The sequence below is a fragment of the Lutra lutra genome, chromosome 9 (genome assembly GCF_902655055.1).
Source record: "Lutra lutra chromosome 9, mLutLut1.2, whole genome shotgun sequence".
Classification (NCBI taxonomy): domain Eukaryota; kingdom Metazoa; phylum Chordata; class Mammalia; order Carnivora; family Mustelidae; genus Lutra; species Lutra lutra.
In genome coordinates, this window is record NC_062286.1 from 84,016,599 (window position 1) to 84,039,790 (window position 23,192).

Consider the following 23,192-nt stretch of genomic DNA (forward strand, 5'->3'; position numbering starts at 1 on the left):
TGTGTGTGTTCTTCTGCCTATCCGTCTGCTCACAGTAGGAAGATTTTCCTAAAAGTAAAGATTTTCCTAAAGTAGCAGAAAACTTCTCAGGGTAAGGAGGACTCCATGCAGTGGTTGGGGGCGGGGTGCGTTTAGGGTCACTGTAGCTCTGAAATGAGGAGAATGTGGAAAGCTTCACGGATGGTGACCAGCAGTTGGCTTAGAGCACAGTGATCACTCAGTGGAAGGTGGACAGCTCACTCCAATTCTGTCTTCCTTCATTCTAGAATGCCTTCTGATAATGAAGTCATTTGCTTCCTAGTATACATGTCTCTATTTTTGTTATTTAATTTTTTTCATCATGATATGTATACTCTTTAATCCCCTATTTCCCCCATCCCCCTACCCACCTCCCCTATGGTAACCACCAGTTTGTTCTCTATAGTTAAGAGTCTGTTTCTTGGTTTTTCTCTTTTTCTCTCTTTTTCCCCCTTTTGCTTATGTGTTTCTTAAATTCCACACAGGAGTGAAATTATATGGTATTTGTCTTTCTCTGACTTATTTTGCTTAGCATTATACTCTCTAGCTCAGTCCGTGTTATTGCAAATGGCAAGATTTCATTCTTTTTATGGCTGAATAATATTCTATTGTTTGTATCTACCACATCTTCCTTATCCATTCATCAATTGATGGACACTGGGGCTGCTTCCATATTTTGGCTATTGTAAATATGCTGCTATAAACATAGGGGAGCATGTATCCCTTTGAAATAGTGTTTTTGTGTTTTGGGGGTAAATGCCCACTAGTGCAATCCCTGGGTCATAGAGTAGCTCTATTTGTAATGTTTTGAAGAACCTCCATACTATTTTCCAGAGTGACTGCACCAATTTGCATTCCCACCAACAGTGCATGAGGGTTCCCCTTTCTCCACATCTTCTCCAACAGTAGTTGTTTCTTATGGTTTTAATTTTAACTGGTGTGAGGTGGTATCACTTTGTGGTTTTGATTTGCATTTCCCTGATGATCAGTCATATTGAGTATCTTTTCATGTGCCTATTGGCCTTCTGCATGTCATCTTTGGAGAAATGTCTGTTCATGTCTTGCTCACATTTTTTTAAAAGATTTTTTTATTTATCTGACATAAAGAGAGAGTGAAAGAGAGCATGAGAGAGGAGAAGGTCAGAGGGAAGAAGCAGACTCCCCATAGGGCTGGGAGCCTGATGTGGGACTCGATTCCAGGACTCCGGGATCATGACCTGAGCTGAAGGCAGTCACCTAACCAACTGAGCCACCTACGTGCCCAATTGCTCACATTTTTTAATTGGATTATTTGTTTTCTGGGTATTGAGTTGTATATGTTCTTTATATATTTTGGATACTAACCCTTTATTAGATATGTCATTGGTTATGTCATCTTCTCCCACTCAGTAGGTTGTCCTTTGGTTTTGTTGATTGCTTTCTTCATTGTGCAGAGACTTGTTATTTTGTTGAAGTCCCAAAGCCTTTCTTTTCTTTTCTTTTCTTTTCTTTTCTTTTCTTTTCTTTTCTTTTCTTTTCTTTTCTTTCTTTCTTTCTTTCTTTCTTTCTTTCTTCTTCTTCTTCTTCTTCTTCTTCTTCTTCTTCTTCTTCTTCTTCTTCTTTCTTCTTCTTCTTCTTCTTCTTCTTCTTCTTCTTCTTCTTCTTCTTCTTCTTTCTTCTTCTTCTTCTTCTTGCTTGTATTTCCCTTGCCTTAGGACATCTGTCTAGAAAAATGTTACTACAGCTGGTGTCTAGTATCTGTGTCTCTTTAGATGGATCCTAGGATGAGCTGTCACCAAGCTTATACTGACTTTCCCTTTGTAGGTGGCATTTTAGATGGGCAGGGGTAACATTTCAGACAGAGAGGAGTGTATGCCCACAGGAAGGCAAGAAGATAGGAAAGAGCAGGGAAATTACAGACCGGCGAGGCATATGATATATGCTGGCTAGAGATAGGGTAAGAGATGAAACTGGATTTGTCTACTGAGTGAAGAGTGTAAAGATTTTCAGATGTCCAACCTAGGAGCACGGACTTGACCCGAGGGCCCTTCCCTTACCAGAGTGTGCACAGGTACTCTATTAAAATAGTTTCTGTCGGGACGCCTGGGTGGCTCAGTTGGTTAAGCAGCTGCCTTCAGTTCAGGTCATGGTCCCAGCGTCCTGGGATCGAGTCCCACATTGGGCTCCTTGTTCTGTGGGGAGCCTGCTTCTCCCTCTGCCTCTGCCTGCCACTCTGTCTGCCTGTGCTCACGCTCTCTCTCTCTCTCTCTCTGACAAATAAATAAATAAAATCTTTAAAAAAATAAAATAAAATAGTTTCTGTCAGAGGGGAAATCAGAGCTCTGTGGTCCCAGAGTTTTGAAGATCCTAGGGGAATAGCAAAAAGGGTTTCTGTTCTTTAGGTGACCTCAGAGCCTGTAACTATGTTGTGAATTTTCCAGAGGTGGAACTAAGGCGTTGGGCTAAAGGAAGAGTAAGTGGGTCCAAGAGATACTCAGGATGAGGAGTAGAAAATAATTGGTGGGGTAGGGGACACGGAGGAGGTGTGGCAAGGAGAGAAGGCCAAGGAGATTACAGTTTCAAGTTTAGCATTCTAGGCACTAACTAGAGCAATAGAGAAGACGAAACTGGTTTTACAGGAGGGAGGGGGTTTTGAATATATTGTGGACCTGTTCTATTTGTGATGCTGGCAGGTGCCGATGCCCATGGACTACAAAGCTGGGCAGAGCTGAGAAGTTCCAGCCATAGGTATTGATGAGGTCCTTCAGAGACAGTGGGGTTCCGATGATGCAGATCACATTCACTTATACCAATCCATCAACGATGTTACAGTGATGGGCAGAAGGGTTGAGCCATGTCTTAGCTCTTAAGTGCAGACTCTTCTATTTGGATTAGGGTCATTGTCGTGTTTAAATAGAAGCTGTATCTCTCCTTGCAGAATCACTGCTTGTGCAATGACTATGAATAAGTATGTGGAAGAAAACGTATCTCAGAAGTCGTACACCACCATCAAGTATTTCATGAAGATGCTGAGCAGCGTCAGCGAGACCCTGATCTTCATCTTCATGGGCGTTTCCACCGTCGGGAAGAACCATGAGTGGAACTGGGCCTTCGTGTGCTTCACTCTTGCCTTCTGTCTGATCTGGCGAGCGCTGGGTAATGGTGCTTGTTTCCCAAAGGAACACCCGACAACACTCACTAGAAGAACGGGACTTGCTTCTTCTCATCCCTCCCCTCGGCTGCTGGCTACTTTATCTGCTGTTGCTGCTGCTTCCTCTCCCTCTCCCTCACTTCTCCCCCACTCCTCATGGATTCTGTTCATCCCCAAGTACCTTCATGACTTTGCTGTAAGTCACACTGACCTCTCTTGGCCTCCCTGAGTTCCCATTTTCCCCTGTTACCCTGGAACAACAAACACTCGTGAGCAGAGGAAAAGGGAAGAGACTGTGGGGCTCGTTAGACACCTCGCCCTGTCACAGAAGCGCAGAGAATGAGTCTTCCTGGTTTCACATTCTGGCCTCACACACACTGTTTTCTTTGGTTTTGCTTTTCGTTCTCAGGTGTCTTTGTCCTGACTCAGGTCATTAACTGGTTCCGGACGATTCCCCTGACCTTTAAGGATCAGTTCATCATTGCCTACGGAGGTCTCCGAGGTGCCATCTGCTTTGCACTCGTGTTTCTCCTCCCTGCTGCTGTGTTTCCTCGGAAAAAGCTGTTCATTACAGCTGCAATCGTTGTCATATTCTTTACTGTCTTCATCCTGGTGAGTAGGCTTCTCTCTCTTGGCAGAGTCTCTCCGGTTACCGAAAGGAGACAAGATCTTTCAGGCTCTCACAACAAACTCCTTTCACAGGAGGCCAAGTAGCTAACGTGTGTCGTGGCTTTGGTAGTCATGGTGTTTGGGAAAATGCTGCTTCCTGGTGTCACCTGATTGTGCAAGGGCCCAAGAGAATACAATCTAGTCACTTGGCTCACATGCAGGAATTCTTATTTAAGGAAACTCAGCTTAGTGATCTAAGCTTACTAGTGGAAACTAATGAACCGAGCTTGCTAATCCTTGTCATTTGTGTCACTCCCTGACCTAGTAAATATACTCATTACATGCTACTTGTGTAATGACCTTCCAGCAGCAATTTGACATTAGTTGACGGCATAGCAGTGTGTCGCTTGAAATGGTGGGATGTGTGACTACATGCTTAGTATTGCGAGGCAGGAAGTATGGTGGGAAGAACATGGGTTTGGGTCTTTGCCTATCAGTCTCTTTAAGTGACTAAACCAGTCCTTAGGAGATTCTATTTTGCAGATACCCATTTAGTAAATACGTATTAGGCTCCCACTATGTGCTGGACCGTGCTCTAGGGGCTTGAGATCCGTGAGTGAACAAAAGGCAGACATATCCCTGTGCTAGCGAACTTACATCCCGGAGGGGATGGCAGATACTGGATACTAGACATGTGAAGTGAGTAAATTATAGAGTATATAAGGTGAAAGGTGCTGTGTTTCAAGAAGCAGAGTAGTGAGTGGGGGGAGTTGCACTTCTAAATAGAATTGTCATGGAAAGCAATGGAGAAAAAATGACATTTGAGTAAAAACTTGTGGGGGATAGTGAAGGAGTTAGCTAAGCCAAAGAACATTCCAGACTGATAGGACCAAAGGTATGTAGGCAATATGTTCCTGGCCAGTGTGGCTGGAGGGATGGGTATAAACACAGTGAGGGAGACTCTGGGGTCCTCATTAGGATAAGGCCACACAGGCCCATGTAGGGGCTGGCTCTTCAAGTGGAAGGGAAGCCATTGGGTTCTGTGTAGAAGTGTGATGTGTTTTGACTGACTTTTAAAAAGAATCACCTTGGACACTGAAGAACAGTCTGCTAAGAGGACAGGATAGACATGGAAAATGTAGTGCAGAGGCCAGTGTAGCCACCAAGCAAAATGGGTCCCGAGAAGGACTGAGATTCTCAAATCCATCGTGAAGGTGGAACCTACAGGATCCCCAGTGGGGTAGACGTGGGTGTGAGGGAAAGAGCCATCCCAGCGGACTCCAAAGCTTCTGGTCCAAGCTGCTGGGAGGACAGACTTCCTCTCACATGAGAAGGGAAGTGTGTGGATGGAGAGGATGGGACTTGGTTTACAAGCAGGCCGGTTAGGGGTGCCGATTAGACCTACAAGCAAAGGGATGAGTGGGAGGCAAGGTACTGGGTCTGGAGTTCAGGAGGAAGTCACGAACTGGCCTTTGAGGTGCTGAAACTGGACAGGATGGTCAAGGGAGTGAATATACATCTAAGAAGCCAGTACCCAGGACCAGGAACTGGTATCTAGGGCAGCCCAAACTTAAGACACTGGGGAGAAGAGGAAGGCAGCCAGGGAGCCTGAGGGCAAGTTTTGATGACAAAGGGGGAAAACTGGGAGGTACTTTTTATTTATTTATTTTTATTTATTTTTAGGGGGTTCTTTTTATTTACTTATTCTTTATTTTAAAGATTTATTTATTTTTTTGAGAGAGAGAGAGATGGGGACTGGGGGAGGGACAGAGAGGGTGGGAGAGGGACAGACTCCTCACTGAGCGTAGAACCAGATGCAGGGATCCGTGATCCTGAGATCACAGCTTGAGCCGAACAAAACCAAGAGGCAGGTGATAACTGACTGTGCCACCCAGATACCCCTTTAGGAGGTACTTTTTTAAAAAAAATTTGTTTAATAGTTATCACAGAATGCCTTCTAGTTGCCTGACTCAGGTCTAAGCTCTTTTTATATTATCTCATTTAATCCTCATAACAACTCTATGGCACAGAACTCTAGGAGTCACTGTTATTATTCCCATATTACAGTTGAGGACACTGAGGCCCTGAGCCTGCGCTTCAGTGCCTTTTCCAAGTCTACACAGATAGTAAAAAGTGAAACAGGAACCAGTTTGGTGTTAATTGTAAATAAATTGCATAGTAAGAGTTCAATATTGTAACTCACTGTGCTCCTTCTCCTTCCGCTGATCAGTTCCCCAAAAAGCAGTTCATCCTTCATCCATTGACACCTCCCAGGGCTGGGGACAGTGGGTTGTCCTGTGTGAGGAATCCAGGAGAAGAACGCCTCGGGAGCCCCTGTCCTAAGTCAAGAAGTGGCCACTTACTGTTGTCGTCTCTGTCACCAGCACCTTCCTGCTGCTGGTACTCATCAGTGATGGCTATCTTGTGTCAGGCATTCGGACAAGACCTCTTCTGTATGTGTTATCTCATTTCATCCTCACAGCACACCTTTGGGAATGAGCCCCATGAGGCTGGAACAGAGAAAGGAGACAGACCCAAGGGTACACGTAAGTGAGTGACAGAAGCTGAACTTGAGCCTAGGACTCTGACCCACAGACCAGCTGAGACCGACTGACCTCTGTTAACTTCACTCAGAAGACATTGTTGACCAGGTCGTGGTTAGTGATAGCTTCAGTTAAAGTAATACATGCTAGTTTGGGTTCAAATATCCCATGTACTTCTTATACTTTGGGAGATACCTGGGTGTAGAGGAGAAGTGAATGCCCTTGTCTTTATCTTTTTACTAGAGTGTTTATAGGATCCTTGTAAAAAGTCATCCAATTTGCTACTCCCACACTTCACCTGAGGCAAAATGGCACATTGAATCCATTTTGCCTCAAGCCTTTTAATCTCTCAGGAGCATCCTAGGGCATCAGGCTTGAGGGGAAAAGACAGGTGGGAGTGAGTAACTCAACCGCTTCTCCTAGGCCAGCTGCCCTGTCCTTTAGCACTCCCCACGAGCCCTGCCAAGGTTTAGTCAGTGCCCCGGACTCCTCTGTGCTCTCAGAACTGAAGGTGTCAAAATACAAAAATAGAACCGTGTCAGTCTAGTGTAACTAGGAACTGGGTCATTTGGAGATGAATATATCAGCGGCCATTTTCCACCCAAGTGTATCTGCCAGGCAGAAGTAACCCCCTCCCCCAACCTCATGGACACATGCATTTGTAAAACCCAGTAAAAATGCAGTAAAAATGACTAAATAGGAAGATGTAATTCAGGAGAGGACGTACAAAAGACAAGCTCAAATTTTTCAGTTAGTATATTCAACAGACAGAAAATTACGTTTCTACAATCAGATGAAACATAGCATAGGAAAAAGGAAGTATTGCAGAAAGGTATACTATTACTCAACGAATGTGTGCATAGGTGATTAATACAGAGTCTCTTTATTATACTCCTATCTTGGCTTTTGGGAATTGTAAAGTGACCAAAAGATATAGGTGAAATTTGGATTCCCCATCTTCAAAGCCTACACACCCACTTGGAATGAATAGCGTGTATAGCAATATTTAACAGAATTTTTGATATGACAAATGAAAAAAGACAGGAGCCGCAAACAGAATAACTTAGACTTATTGGCTATATTTGGTATTATAAGCATATCATATTAACCCTTCAGAGATTTTGGGGGGGTCAGTATTCAGAATGTGTAACCATACCCCCTTGGGCGGTCTTCTCTTTTGATTAGGTTTAAGGATAACCTGGAGAAGCTCTCTCTGATGCCTGTGGGGAAGAGGAATTTCTGTAGTTCCAGTCATACTATAATCTTCCTGTCACTGTTGTCTGTCCCACCCTTTTGTGGGCATAGATTGGAGACTAATCTGGCTCTTATGAGACTCTGGGTTATGAATACAAACGTGCACACCCACACAAACGCACACACCCACACAAACGCACACACACACTCCCTTCAGGAAGGATATTTTTTTCCAGAATACATCAATAATTAAGGAACACAGGGAAAGAAGCCTGAAAGAAAATACTTAATGGGTTATGAACAGAGTAGAAATAATTAATCATAATCTATGCATAACATTTTGTCTTCTGATTAAGGGCTACGCATTCTTTTTTAAGTGGCAGCTTTTATGTTGATGGATCTATCATTAAATGTCTAAATGTCTTTCCCCCTTATTTCAGTATTTCTTGTACAATGAACTCTCTTATCCCTAATACTTTTGAGTTAGTACTATCTTCTAAAATAGCATTCCATGTGACATATGGTTTATCATTGGAAACCTAGACTTATAATGAGAATTTTAACATTCCTTGAATCATGCTGATAATTAAGAAAGTAGCCTCTTGATGAAACATATTAACATGTTAGCAGAATACAGTCTTGCTTGTGGAATACTGAATGAGTAAATGATTCTGATTCCTTGGGCATGTGAATTCATTTTCTTTTAGATAAGTTTGGTAATGTTACATAAAACATAAGCTCTCATTTTAAAATTATGTTCAAGGGATGCCTGGGTGGCTCAGTCGGTTAAGCGGCTGCCTTCGGCTCAGGTCATGATCCGAGCATCCTGGGATCCAGTCCCACATCAGGCTCCTTGCTCTGCAGGGAGCCTGCTTCTCCCTCTGCCTCTGCCTGCCACTCTGCCTGCCTGTACTCTCTCTATCTCTCTGAAAAATAAATAAATAAAATCTTAAAAAAATAAAATAAAATTATATTCAAGACTGGGGGCGAGGTAGAGTACCTAATAGAAAGCACAGACACTGGAGTAAAGCTGTCCTAGGCTGAGATTCTGGCTGATATTCTGATAGTTATTGTCCAGAACAGCCTCTGTGAGCTTCTGTGGATCCAGAAAATGGTACCTCCCTCCCAGGCAGTAGAGAGGAAATTGGTATGTAAACATAGTATTTGATGATTTAACCTGATGATTTGCTATGTTTTAATTATGACATTAAGTAAAAAGTAGTAGAAGAAAGAAAAACAATGCCCTTCAATGTATGTTTCTTTTCCTTGAAAAGAAAAATGATTGCAGAACAATCTAACAATCTGGTTATTATTTATTATTTATTATAGAGCAGACCCTCTGAATTCTGAAAATCCATTCAGTGGTTATCTAAAGCCCATCAAGTAGCAAGGTTAATTGGAATTCATGACAGGACAATCTCTTTGTGCCTCCACTGCAGATCCATGTCGTGTCTATCGTGATTCATTGTCCAGAAATGGGAAGCATCTGGGATTTTACCTTATTTGCAAGTTAACAAGTTTAACTTGGCTGTAGAATTTCCAAGGATGCTTGCAGAAGATACCTGACCCCTGCTTCATGGACAAAGGGCTTTATTACTCATGGCCAAAGTAGTAGCCCGAGCTTCGCGTTCACTTGTATCAGCATTCCAAGCACCCTAGGTTCCCCCACGGAGGACCCAGGATAGATGTCCATGCATGCAGTGGGTTGCATTCCAGGATACACGCACTGAACGGGAGGATCTATCTCTCTTTGTCTTGAGGGTGACATTGCCTCATCTCCCGATGCCACTTGTTGCAAATGCAGCCCTGGAAATGGCCTGGGTAAAGGTGGTTGAGGCCCTGCATCATGGGCACCCCCTGGAAGAGTGTGTGGGACCCTCAGGACTCAGGGTGGATTGGCCTTTCCCAATAATCAAATTCTTCCGGGGGCATCTGGGTGGCTCAGTCGCTGAAACATCTGACTCTTGATTTCAGCTCAGGTCATATCTCAAGGTCATGAGTTCGAGCCCTATGTGGGGCTCTGCGCTAGGTGTGGAGCCTGCTTAAGATTCCTCTCTCCCTCTCCTCTGCCCCTCTCCACCAATAAATAAAAAATTTAAAAAAAATAACGTCTACTGACTCAGCCTGTTGAACTGGGGCTATGATGCCAACTATTTTATAGACATTGTACTTCAGTTTGTTTAAAGGAATGGTCATGTTTAAGATACATATATAGCACAACAATGACACATTCCTCTATTTAATTAACATATACCATTACTAAGCAAATGAATTCGCAAAAGTTCATTCTGGTCCTACAATAAAATGAGCAAGATGATTAAGATTTTTAAGATTAAAAAATATAGATGGATAATTTAGAATCTGAGAAAAAGCGCTATTTTAGTTGCAAGGGTTTGCTACTGAGCAAGTAGGTAAAAGAAGGTGATGTTTAATTTAGTATTAGGGGAGTATTGGGTTTGAAGGATGGGGAATCAGGTGTTTGGTTTTAGTCACATATATCTTGTACAGGCCTATTACCTATTAGACATCCACATGGAGATATTGACTAGGCAATTGTATGTATGGGTCTAGAATTTATGGGAGAAGCCAGAACGGGAAGTAGAAATTTGAGCACAGGGAGAGTATAGAGGAGGCATGCCAATACCAAGACATCCAAGAAGTGTTCAGGATCCAGCCAAGGAGAATGAAAAAGGTGAATAGTAAAATGGGGCTCATCCACACAAGTGAAGAAAGTATCGAGGAAGGAGACGGTTCTAGCAACGGTGACAAATGTGGTGCGTAGTCAGGCAAGGTGGGAGCAGAGAGCGGACTATTGGATGCAGCAAGTCCCTGATGAGTGGACCTACTCACAAGAGCACTGGGTCAGGGGGCATGGGAACTCTATAATCACGTGGATTCCAGGGAGAAGGATAGAGACGAGATGGGGAGAAGGAGGCAAGTCTGCTGAGGCCTGGGAGAGGAAAGGGGTGAGAGTGGGAGGGGAATGTGTGCCAGAGGAGGGTTTTTGTTTGTTTTTCAAAGATGGGAGCCATAGCAGCGTGCCCGAATGCTGGTGGGACGGTAGAGAGAAACACTGATAGCACAGTGAAGAGAGAGATGTGATTTAGGGGAAGAGATGGATGTCTGACAGCCAGTTGCTGTGCAGTGTGGTTAAGTCTGGAAAGAAAGATACACAGAGCCAGGAGACTGTGGCATGAAGAGGGTGAGCACTGCCGAGAACACTTTTATGGTTCTTGACCACTTACCCATTCAAAGCTACACATCGCATGGGCAGCTGGGCCCATGATCTCTGTGATCAAGTTTGTAACGGGAGTGAGGCCTTACAGAGGACATGGGATAACAGAGCAATGAGAGTGACATTTTTTTTTTCTTGTTGTTGTTAGTGAGTTTCTATACATTTTTCTGGACATTGCCTACTTAATCAGCAGAGAAATGTAAAGCAGCTCCTCCCATCTCTGTGTGTGTGTGTAAATTTTAATTAAAAAAAAAAACAAGAAATCATTTTCTTCCAAAAGCTCAAACCATAAGAACACTCATGACTTTGTCAGACAGCAGTTATTTTTTTTTGGTGCTTCATGTTCCTGGGAGCAAAAGCACGCAGGGCAGGTGGAGACAGAGGTGGCACAAGGTGGAAAAAACAGAGCTCGCCTGGCTGTCCTCCTGTTCATGCCCGCTGTTAAAACCATTCCCTTTTATCAGGTCTGGCCCCGAGGTATTGTGCGCATCGTGCCAAAGCCAAAGTGAATGGGTGAACCTGTCGCTTGTCCTTTGCAAACATGGTTTTCGGTGGTTTGTTGGAAAACCAAGGCATTTCTTTATTGTTTTAACCTACACAGATGGTAACAAGCTATTTTTCTAAGGCTTATCAGGTTGCTTTCCCTTTCCTTTTAGTGACCTAAACTGGAAATTTTGCAATGGGGTTAAATTAAGGTGACTTCTCAAAGGTTAGCTGTTGTTTTTTGTTTTTGTTTGGGTTTTTCCTTTATTTCTCCCAACCCAAGACCCAGGGCTCCTAGAGGATAGCGTCCAACTTGGGGAACTTAATATGACATTCGCCACATACTCTGTCTCCAAAATAGATGGATTGAGGAAGGAAGGAAGAAGGGAGGCAGAGGAACCCATCAAATCATTCCTGTTGACATGGCATGACAACTGCAAATGCTTCAAAGAGCAAGTAGGGGACTCTGAAGGCAGCTGGTTAAGTAGAGGTTGTTCAAAGACAGTGTCCATGACCCGTTGCATATAACCAATACATTTTATTAGTTATAAACTACACTATGAGGTATTTTTAGGATTGGGAGTCACGCTAGGAACCAGGCCATGCTTGCTTCTGTAGCTAATCAGTTTTTATTTATGACAGTGCACTAGCTTCTAGATTATCTGTCCAGGGGAAGCAGTCAACATCTGTACTAGGGCATGTGTCCTGTCTTTATTTTAAGTCCTGTATTTACAACTGCTGGGCCCTCACATTTTTGTTCTTACTAAAGGATACTGATAGGGAAAAAAAAAAATGCAAAACAACAGTTAGCATCCTTAGAATATTGCACTGATTTTGTTGCCTTTTTTTTTTCTTTTCCTGGAGCGCTTGTTAAATCTGAGGCTTCATGGAATCTGGAGTTCAGTGGAATCACCCATCACCGTAAACAATGTTTACACCCATTTTCATTTACTTAAGTTAAAAACTACAGGATACATGTTGATTAGAAAACTGTTTTTTACCTCCTGTGTGATTTCAAAGTGACGGACTAAAAGGCCCATAGGACATAAGGTGTGTCTTCTGCCAAATTTGGTCAAAATCGGTTCACACTCCAGAAAGTTGAAGTTAAGCTTAAAAAATGCCCAAAGCCGGATTGATGGAACAGTGAATGACCACCTTTAAAAAGTGAATGTGTGTGTCACAGTTTATATTATCAAAAGCATTTTCAAATAAAGGCATGCAGAAAAGCGAGACGAAATCAAATGCGTGGCAGGGAACATATCTCAGTATACCCATCCCTTCCCCACTGCCCCCAATCCTCTTACCACCCCCACGCATGTGCTCCCCATGCCAAGAAGGGCCAGCCATCTGCCTGCCATGCAGGACTATTGGGATCTTCTTGGCCCCATGTTCTCACCCCCTCCTCCCTTGGCATATTTTAGTGCTCGTGTCTCATAATTTTAAGTATATTAGCTGATTGTTTGTTTTGATATCTAAGTTCTACTATAATTCTTCCTTTTCTAAATTTTCCTGACTAATATAGAGCTGACCTCTCAAGTTCTGTTAATAAAAATCCTTTTGGAATATGGTATTAAAATTGTATTGCATGTACTGAGATAAAATTGTCAACATAATATTGTTATGGAATCCCATTATAGTTCTTCTTATGAAGGTTTTATGCATTTCATGATAGGATTATATATTATATATTGTGCATTATGTGTGTTATTGTATATTATATATACATGGATAGAGTGTATAAGTTTATTGTATATTATATATTGTATATCATATATACTGTATATCATATATTATATATACATGGATTATATATTATATATACATGGATTATATATTATATATATACATGGATAGAGTATATAAGTATATATATTTAATGTGTGTATAGTATATATATTTTATATATTATTATATATTAGTACACACTAATATACTTTTCCTCTCATGTAGGTGTTTATTCTCTTTGTTTTTTAAAATTAAGTTGATATTATATCTAATCACTTTATTAAACTTTCTTGGTATTTTTAAATGAAAAAGGGATTATCTTAGATATTTTAGTACAAAAACTAGATCACTCATGAGCAACAAAAATCTCATTATTTCAATTTTAGTATCTACACTTCTACCTCTCTGTCTCTTATTTAACTGATTGGGACATGCAGAACTGTGTCATATGGCAGATAAAGAGTATCCTTGTGTTATTTCCAGTTCTAATGGAAAGGCTTTTAATGTTTAATTATTAAGTCAGATGTTCACTGTAGATTTCTGGCAGATGTCTTTTTTATCATGTTAAGGAAATTTTCCTTCTTAGGTTACTAAATAGCTAAGGTTCTCCATTTTCCAAGTTGACAAATATGCCCAAAACGCTCTGTACCCTTTCTCACTGCTGGTTCTTTACTCATGGTTGATCCCTGCTATGATATGCTTCCGTCATGTTCATTGCTCCCTCTCTATGAGGCCTTTCTGGGCTGACTTCCTGTGTATCTCTCATTCTTCCTTTTGTGTATTCTGTAACTGTTTTTGGCCTATCCTTCTCCCTTTAAAACTACAAAGTCCTACCACTGAGGGCCTTAACTGTTTATCTTTGTATCACAAATGCCAAGACCCTAACACGTGTGCCACAAAAGTACCATGAAAATGGTTTTAATAAATTAATGAATGTAAGAATTATTGAAAAGTTTCCTGTGGATAATGCAAGTAGGTGGTTCCTTTGACTTGGATAATACTTTATTAATTCTTGGAATTTCTTTCTTTCTCTCTTTCTTAGAATTATTTAGAATTAGTTTGCAATTTCTTGAACACTATCCATTGTTTGGTTTCTAATAGCACGTGTTGGGACATGGCCCTCTGAAAATATACCAGTTATTGGAGAGGAGGAAAAATGGATGAAATATTATATATACTGTATTAAATCTTGAGAGGAGGATATCTTTTGTTGGTTATCAAAGCTTGGAAGAATAAAAGTTATTCTTAAATTTTTCACTTAACTTTATAAGAAGATACACTTTTTTTCCTCCCTGTGCAGGGAATTACTATCCGACCACTGGTGGAATTTCTCGATGTTAAGAGGTCTAATAAGAAACAACAAGCTGTCAGTGAAGAAATCCATTGCAGGGTAAGTGTTAATGTAGTAATCATGATTTAAATGATAAAAGAAAAACTTGGGTTCAGTCGACAGCTTGGCATTCTGGTGCTCATTTCTTGGAAGGACAGAGAAATGACAGAGGGTAAAAGGGAGAGAGGGCCAAAGAGGGCATGAGTTGGGGGTGTGAGCACAGCCCCATAGTGGCTTCTCCAAATTAACCTGCTAGACCTCCTGGGAATGGGAGAACAAGGAATCCCTCTTTTTTTTTTTTTTTTTAAGAATTTATTTTAGAGAGAGAACGAGATAGCATGACCAGGAGGAGGAGCAAAAGGGCAGGGATAGAGAGAATCCCAAAGCACACTCTGCACTGAGTGCAGAGCCCAGCTTGGGGCTTGATCCATGACCCTGAGATCACGACCTAATCAGACCTGAGTGGAAACCAAGAGCTGGATGCTCAACCAATTAAGTCACCCAAGTGCCTCAGCAACAAGGAATCCCTCTTGTTACTTCCTTCAGTCTGAGAATGTTTCTATTCAAAAATTATCATCATATTTCATATTTTCAAAAATTATGAACAGACTATTATGATGAGAAAAATAACCCGAGAATTGCCTATTATTGATATAGTAAAATTAATGTATTTGCAGAGGAATCATTGTTTCATTGCTTCTCGTGAAAACAAAACAGAACAAACAAACAAAAACCCAAGAACAGAAGAAAAGCAAAAACGGTCAGGATCTTTGAAGTTTAGGCGTGATATAAGTAGAGTGTAAATTACTCATTTCAGGTAAAAATCAGTAGCCTACATTTTCTGTTTCAGTTTTTCGATCATGTGAAGACGGGGATTGAAGATGTTTGTGGACACTGGGGTCACAACTTCTGGAGAGACAAGTAAGAAGGTCTTACGCCATTATATTATGAAGGGGCTGGCTCTGGCTCACTCTGGAGGCAGGACTTACTGACCTATGTTATTTTTCAGAGCTGCGAGTCTATCCTGCATTGTGCCATAGTATGTCCTTTGAGATAAAGTTCAGCAATCACAGAAACCCAGAGCAAAATAGAAGCTTATCTTGCTCTTCTGTAAAAAGCCAGACCTCTGTAGGCAATGTAGGTGTAATAGGTGAGCTCTGCTCCACGTACTTCTCAGCGTCCCAGGATGCTTCTGTCCTGGTGAATCTGCAAACATTTTCCATTTTCAAGGTTGTCTCTTGGACCAGAATGGCAGCTCCAGTGTTAGCCATCATGCACACATTCCAGGCTGCATGTAGGAAGAAAGATAATGAAGAGACAAAGAATATGTACTACTGGTTTCCTCCTAACTGGAGTTACTGGAAGCTTTCACACACACATGGCCTGGCCCTTCTGTGGCAGGCACTCAGTCATGCGGGCATTTCTCACCACAAGGGAGGCTGGGATATACAGCCTATTTGGTGAAAAACTGAGGGTTCCATTACTGTTTGTGGTCCTGCATATGTTGAGGGGCTTTGTCAAATGCAGAGTCTCGGAACACCTGATGATATAATTAGACTAACATGTATTTTACAAACAAACTTTAAGTATAGGTATTGTAACAAATAGAAGTGACAAATTTTTTTTAGAAGTAAATATTTTTAAAGCTGCACTTCTATAAAAGATTATGTGTGCTTATATAAATGTGTCTATTTCCGTTTTTTTTTCCTTTAACTTTTAAAGGCTTTGTGATGTCTCCCTTCAAATTTCTTTTTTTTTTTTTAAAGATTTTATTTCTTAGAGAGAGAGAGAGAACACACGAGTGAGCATGGGGAGGGGCAGAGGGAGAGAGAAAGAATCTCAGGCAGACTCTGCACTGAGCACAGAGCTCCATGTGGGGCTCGATCCCAAGACCACAAGATCCTGACCTGAGCCAAAACCAAGAGTCAGACACTTAACCCACTGCACCACCCAGGCACCCCTCTTCAAGGATCCTGTAGTTGAAATGGACAAGGTACACTAGGCAGGCAGAATTTGGCACATGCTTTCGTATAAACTGAAAAACAGACTTCCGGGATTAATTCCGACAGCAGAGTTGGGGGACCACGGAACCAGAGTTGGGAACTCAGGGACCAGCTCACCCGACCACCAGAAGCTGACCATGTCCCTCTCCTCCTGACTTCACATTCAGTGCCATCCACACAGGTAGCCTGAGTCAGCCCCGGGGGTCGTATGCGGAGGAACTGACAAATACTATAAACCAGGGCCCATTTTTTCCCCCATAAAATGATTTGTGAACATTTATCCTCACATCACTGGTTAGGAAAGCTTTTTGAAGGAGACAGACAACAGCTTTAAACTATATTTTGGTAGATTCCTCTTACCTTCTTGCCTTTGCTTTCCCAACTTACGAATAGACGTCCTCCCCCACCCCCCGGCTAATTTACATGAAGTTAACCAAGCTGCCAATTTATGTAATTTAACATCAGGGAGTTTTTTAGTGCTTATTGTTTGTTCACATGTTCTGACATGATACCGGATTATAGCAGAAGTATAATTCCTGAACTCAGGACTTTAAAATTTTGCGATATAATAAAGGCAACAAAACAGTCACACAGCAAATGGGTGTGTGTGTGAGTGAGTGAGTGCTGTCATTAAGTAGTAGGATGAGTTACAGAGACTCTAAGTGCTAAAACACCCTTGACAAACCTGACCATACTGGTTACTAATGGAGAAAAGCCTCACAGACTGAGCCTTACTCTGTAAGCAAAGGAAACATAGTTTATTTGTATGGAGAGAACAACCAGTGAACTATGAGGGGGCACAAAGTACTAAAGCAAACTATAATCTCCACTGTTAAAATATGGGGGGGAAAATGACCATTTGTCTTGGGCAGGAGTCACATTTTTGCAGGCAGTAGGTAGATGAGAGAACCCTGCCCATCGGTGCTGTGACTTTCTATGCACTACCCTGCTTTATGTGCCTGGGACCTTCCTAACAAAGACGGATCTTTGTCTTTGCCAAGCCAGCAAATCAGACTTTTCTGCTTCTCTTCCTCTGTTTTTTTGTTGGTTTTTTGTTTTTGTTTTTGTTTTTTTTTCTTCCTCAGCCAGGTCTGTTTTCCACCTGCCTCCTCCCTTTGCACCCGATCACTTGATCACTTTTCTCACTCCTCCAGCATCCCATGTCCTTCCCTGGAGGAGCAGGAGAAAGTCGTCACCCAGGACAGTTGGTTCCTTTCCAAAGGGAAAATTAGGGTAAGGATGTATTCCACACCTCTACCTCCCAAATGGGGACAAAGATGTGAGCAGGAATCAGGTCAACATCCCTGGGGCAGTGTTAGGAGGAAGCGGTGGACCCTGTGGTCATGGAGATTTGGTCTGGAACCTCAGGTAAAGGAACGTCAGAGAAAGTCTGGCTGAATCCTTTCTTTCAGGCAAAGATACTCTGTCTCTGGTGTACGTGAGTCTGTTCCAGGCCAATATCTACAGGCTGCCAGGCTAATTAGACTATAAATACTAAAGATGGCAGAGCCAACTCTGATTTCATGTCTGAAAAGTACTATAGCTCCGTGTCTCCGTGTTTCCTCTGCAGTGTACGTCTTTCTTTCAACCCCTGTATATTTCTGTGCACGACAGTCTCCAGGTAAATTTCAGCATAATTCCCTGGATTTGTCGAGTGTACTGAATGTCACAGGTAGAGCAGGGAAGTGTGTGTGGGTATGGAGGAATCTGGTGCTGACGCAGGTCATTCTCAAAATCAGCTCTGCTCAGATCCTATCTCTGGTATGTACATAATTGTTGATGTTACTAAAGGTCATATATAAAGAAGTGGATTGTAGGGGCACCTGGGTGGCTCAGTGGGTTAAAGCCTCTGCTTTCGGCTCAGGTCATGATCCCAGGGTCCTGGGATCGAGCCCCGTATCGGGCTCTCGGCTCAGCAGGGAGCCTGCTTCCTCCTCTCTCTCTGCCTGCTTCTCTGCCTACTTGTGATTTCTGACTGTCAAATAAATAAATAAAATCTTTAAAAAAAAAAAGAAGTGGATTGTTGTAGGTATGTTGGGTATCTTTCCATTTCCTCTGGAATCCTTAAGGCTGTGGATTTCTAGTCATCTTGCCAGAGAATTTGTGAGGCAGCTGATCCTTTGAGAAAGGGCAAGTCTTAAACCTTTGAGGAGGGGAGTTTCTCAGACTCAGTAAAAGGAGTCTAATGACGGCGAGAGAGCACTCCTAGGTGTAGGTTGGCAGAGAACTGAAAGGTGTGAAAATAAAGCAAAGAAAGCACACAGTTCCTATGTTAAATCAGATGCCTTTGCCCTTAATGCTTATTCTCCCTTTTGTTTCTCTCTAGTGAAAAGCTAAAATAATAATAAGAGTAACCGAAGTTTAAAAAGATGTGTTGTGGCCAGGAGTCCTGGCCCAATGAGCCTCGCATGAAATTTAGAATAAGCATAGAAGAAAAAACTTGGCCCCTGTTACATGCAGTAGCCAGTGAAAAGGATGACCCCTTAATTATTTATTGCCCTCCAGTGTAGAACAAAGGGCCAGTACCAAGAATGTGGGTTCACATTGTTCCTATTGTAGTAGCACAGGTGTACCTATAAACCTCCTTGGGCTTATGGTAATCACCGTAATGCATTTCTTCTTTCTCAACAAATATTCATTGCACGCAGTTTTGCTTACCTATTGGCATAATTATGTTACATAACAAACCACCCTTTTACTCAGCTGCTCAAACAACAGTCACGTTATTAAAGCACATGAGTCATGAGTCTGGGAGTCCAGGCTCTGGGCTGTGCTGGGCTGCTGTGGACTGGGCTGGCTCATGCTTCAGGGGGTTGGAAGGCAGCTATGCTCACCACTATACCACCAACGCTGCTTCAGGGGGTTGGTTGGTTTTGTCAGCTGATCCCAGCTGGCCTTCTCTGGTGTGACTGGAGGGATTGAACTCTACATCGTGTAGCATTCACCTTTGTCCTGGGACTGAGTCACTCCAATCATATCCTTCTCATGGTAATTGTGGAAACCAAAGAGGTAATCCTCAGCACAAGCCCATTTTAAGCTGCCGCCCCAGTTGTTATGTCTGGTACAGCCCACTGACCAGAGCAGGGAACATTATTAAGGCCAGTGACAGGAAACAGGATGGCACAGGTCACCTAGGCCATGGTGCAAGGACATGGCCAAGTAATAGGGCAGAGGGTGTGGATAGAGGGAGGAATTGAGGCCAAATGATACATTCCAATGTCTGTGCTTACAGTGTGCCAGATATTGATGATAAAGGAAAAAAAATGGAAAACAAAACAAAACAAATCTCTGCCCATATGTATCATTTTAGTGCTAGGGGACAGAAAGTAAGAGGAATTATATAGCATATTTGAAAATGATAACTGCTATGGCGAAAAATATATGTGGCAGGTAGAATAGGAAGTTCAGGGGGTGGGAGATGGCATGTGGTTCTATTGGGTTGGAAGGGAAAGGCTCTTCTGATAAATGACTCGTGAGGAAGGACTTAAAGGAGGGTCTGCAACTGAGCCATGCAGGTGTGTGGGGGAAGGGTGTTCGTGGTGGAAGGAATACTGGGTCTAAAGAACAAGGGGAGATGGAGAGGAGAAGGGAGTTGAGGGAAATTGGAAGGGGAGGTGAACCATGAGAGACTATGGACTCTGAAAAACAATCTGAGGGTTTTGAAGGGGCGGGGGGTGGGAGGTTGGGGGATTCAGGTGGTGGGTATTGGAGAGGGCACGGATTGCATGGAGTACTGGGTGTGGTGCAAAAATAATGAATACTGTTACGCTGAAAAAATAAAAAATTAAAAAAATAATAATAAAAAAAAATAAAGGCCATGGGTGGGAGCAGAGCTGGCAAGTTTCCAGGGCAGAAAGGACACCAGTGAGGCTGGACATGAGAATAGTGCTAGGAGATGCAGCTCTAAATTATGGAGGGCCCCCTAGATCATTGCACATTTAGTCAAGGGAGATGCAGAGTTTTACGTGGTTTGACTTGTATTTTATCCAGATCACTCGGCTTCTGTGTCAAGGGTAGTCTGTAGGAATGCAGTGGTGGAAGCAGGGAGACCAGTTGGTGCCTGTTGCAAGAATCTGTTGAGAGATGATGATGTCTTGGACCAGGGTAGATCCAAGAGATAGGAGTGTAGAAGTGGTGAGGCATGGTTGGGTTGGGTTTGTGTTTTGATGGTGGAACTAACAGAAATTGCCAACAGAGTGGATAACGGAGTAGGAGTTTGCTAGAGTTGCTATAACAAAGTAGCACAGACTGGGTGGTTTAAACAACAGAAATTTATTTTCTCACAGTCCTGGGGACTACAAGTCCAAGATCAAAGTGTCAGCAGATTTGGCTCTTTCTGGGGGCCACGAGGGGAAGCATCTGTACAGGACTCTCTCTTTGGCTTGCAGCTGGCCTCCTTCCTGCCTCTTTACGTGTCTGTGTCCAAATTTGCTTTAGTCACAGAGACGCCAGTCATATTGGATTGAGACCCGCCCTCATGATCTCATTTTCACTTAATTGCCACGTAAAGACTCTGTCTCCAAATAACATTCTGAGGTGTTAGGGGTGAGAACTTCAATCTGTGAATTTTTAGGGGGACACAATTCAGGCCTTAACATGGAATGTGAAAGAAGGAGAAGAATCAAAGTTGACATTAGGGGTTTGGCCTGGTAGAGTGGTCATTAACTGAAATGGTGAAGACTGTAGGAGAAAATGCGTTCAATCTGGGAACATCAAATTTGACAACTAGATATCTAAGTGGGGACTGGCTTAGGACTTGACTAGGCAGCTGAATACTCCTTTCCAGGGCTTAGGGCGAGACTGGATCAGGAAACACAAATGTGGGAGTTGGTGGCATAGAAATGCCATTAAAATCAGGAGACTGGGCAAGATGGCCTGAGAGCAAGCAGAGGTAAGGAGGACCAAGAGGGAACCCTGGGTCCTACATCAAGAGGCCAGAAAGAAGAAAAAGACCCAATGAAAGAGGTTGAGAAAGAGGTAGGAGGTGACCCAAGGGTGTGTTTTTTTCTAGAAGCCCATGTGTTAAGCAGGAGAGGTCAGGAAAGGTGATGGCTAATGATTGGCCATTGGATTTATATTCTGGGGTCCTTGACGACCTCAATACGAGTAGCTTCAGCCGAGTTTTGGGGGCAAAAGCAGTGAATGTTCTAAAGAAAAGCAGATAAAGAGGAATTGGAGGAAGTATTAACACTTCTTTTTTTAAAGATTTTATTTATTTATTTGACAGACAGCAAGAGAGGGAACACAAGCAGGGGGTAGTGGGAGAGGGATAAGCAGGCTTCCTGCTGGGCAGAGAGCCCAATGCGGGGCTCGACTCCAGGACTCTGGGATCATGACCTGAGCCAAAGGCAGACGCTTAACAACTGAGCCACCCAGGCACCCCAAATATTAACACTTTTGAGTAGTGTCGCTGAAAGGAAAAGCAGGAAAATTACAAATGTTAAAAATATACATATTTTAATCTATAATTATTAGATATTAGATATATGTATATCATGGCTCTATACAAAAATGTACCGAAAGTAACATTTATATATACATATATTTTATATACACATATATCCAGGTATGCACATATAAAAATACATATTAATCAGACAAGCTAAACATGGCTACTCAATTTTTTCCCGAGTGTGGTAGAAATGATGGTAAAAACAGGCTTGTGTTTGAGGTTTATTTTTGGGGGGTGGGGGTTGGTCAATGTAGTACTAATTAATTGAAGCTTGGATTTTCTTTATTTCCAGGTTTAAGAAGTTCGATGACAAATACCTGCGGAAGCTTTTGATTCGCGAAAACCAACCCAAGTCAAGCATTGTTTCTTTATATAAAAAGCTTGAAATAAAACACGCTATCGAGATGGCAGAGACGGGGATGATAAGTACGGTTCCTTCTTTTGCATCTCTGAAGTAAGTACGGTTTTGCAAATAAAAGTACTACTAAGTGCATCTTTATAGTTTTTTGAAAGCAGTCATGGTAACAAATTTCCTCTATGCCCTAGACATCCCAGAATGACGAGATTCTGGTTAAAAAGTGAAGCCTAGAAATGTACCTTCTGTTATGTTACATCAGGTCCCATCATGTTGTGTTATTTTACAATTGGATGGCCAGAAAATACCTTGTCATGTTTAGAGCAATTATGCCTTTGTTATATTTTCTTGCGGTAATTCATTGCTTTGGCAAAGTGCCTCTTCAGCAAGCATTTTGAAATGGAATATCTTAAGGTGTGTGATTGTAAGTATGCATGTAATTATATAGCTGTTTCCTCATAGATTATTTATCCAGTCATAGTTGAAGGCTTGCAAAGAACAGTCGTGATCACCTGGTACAGCGGTTCTCAACTGAGGCTGAACATTAGAAATATCTTAGGAGCATTTAAGTAATACAGATGTCCAGGCCCCGCCCACAACAGTAAACCCCAAATCTCTGGGGGTAAGGCCCAGGTATGGGTATATTTTCCTTCTAAGTTCTTTAGCTATTTCCAGTATGCAGTCAGGATTGGGAGCCATTATTTTTTCTGTCTCCCTAGTTTTAAAAATGAGGAAATGAAGATTCAGGGTAGTAAAGTGACTTATCCAAAATTTTAGAGCAAATCCATAGCAGGACAGTAACTGCTCAGTTAACCATAGGTCATTTTACCATGTAAACATCAATCCTTCCCTACCACAAAATGACAGAAATTACTGGTTCTGCTGATTTCTTCTTTCACTGATGAGCTTGAAGTACCTTTAAAATACATGTCACCTAATTAAAATATGATCTGTGGGAGAGCCGAAATGAGACATGAAATTCCAAATCACACCCAACCATATAAACTAGGCTTTTTACTAAGACTGTAAATCCCCTATTAAAAATATAGGAGTTTACACGATCCAGAAGAAAAAGAAACATGGTTAGGAGGGCTTGGAGGTACAGGCATTATACT

General features: G+C 42.2%; 1 protein-coding gene across 3 annotated transcripts in view; it reads left to right on the forward strand.

The window, feature by feature from the left end:
• Positions 1-23,192, forward strand: part of SLC9A2 (solute carrier family 9 member A2) — a 98,216-nt gene that overhangs the window by 59,789 nt on the left and 15,235 nt on the right. For 2 of the 3 annotated variants that reach the window (XM_047744722.1, XM_047744720.1), the window contains 6 exons: positions 2,936-3,153; positions 3,558-3,760; positions 14,238-14,327; positions 15,118-15,188; positions 17,360-17,503; positions 22,015-22,176. In XM_047744722.1, the coding sequence (XP_047600678.1) occupies positions 2,936-3,153; positions 3,558-3,760; positions 14,238-14,327; positions 15,118-15,188; positions 17,360-17,503; positions 22,015-22,176 (888 nt within the window). The remainder of the gene's footprint in view (positions 1-2,935; positions 3,154-3,557; positions 3,761-14,237; positions 14,328-15,117; positions 15,189-17,359; positions 17,504-22,014; positions 22,177-23,192) is intronic. The other variant, XM_047744721.1, reaches the window with a different exon arrangement.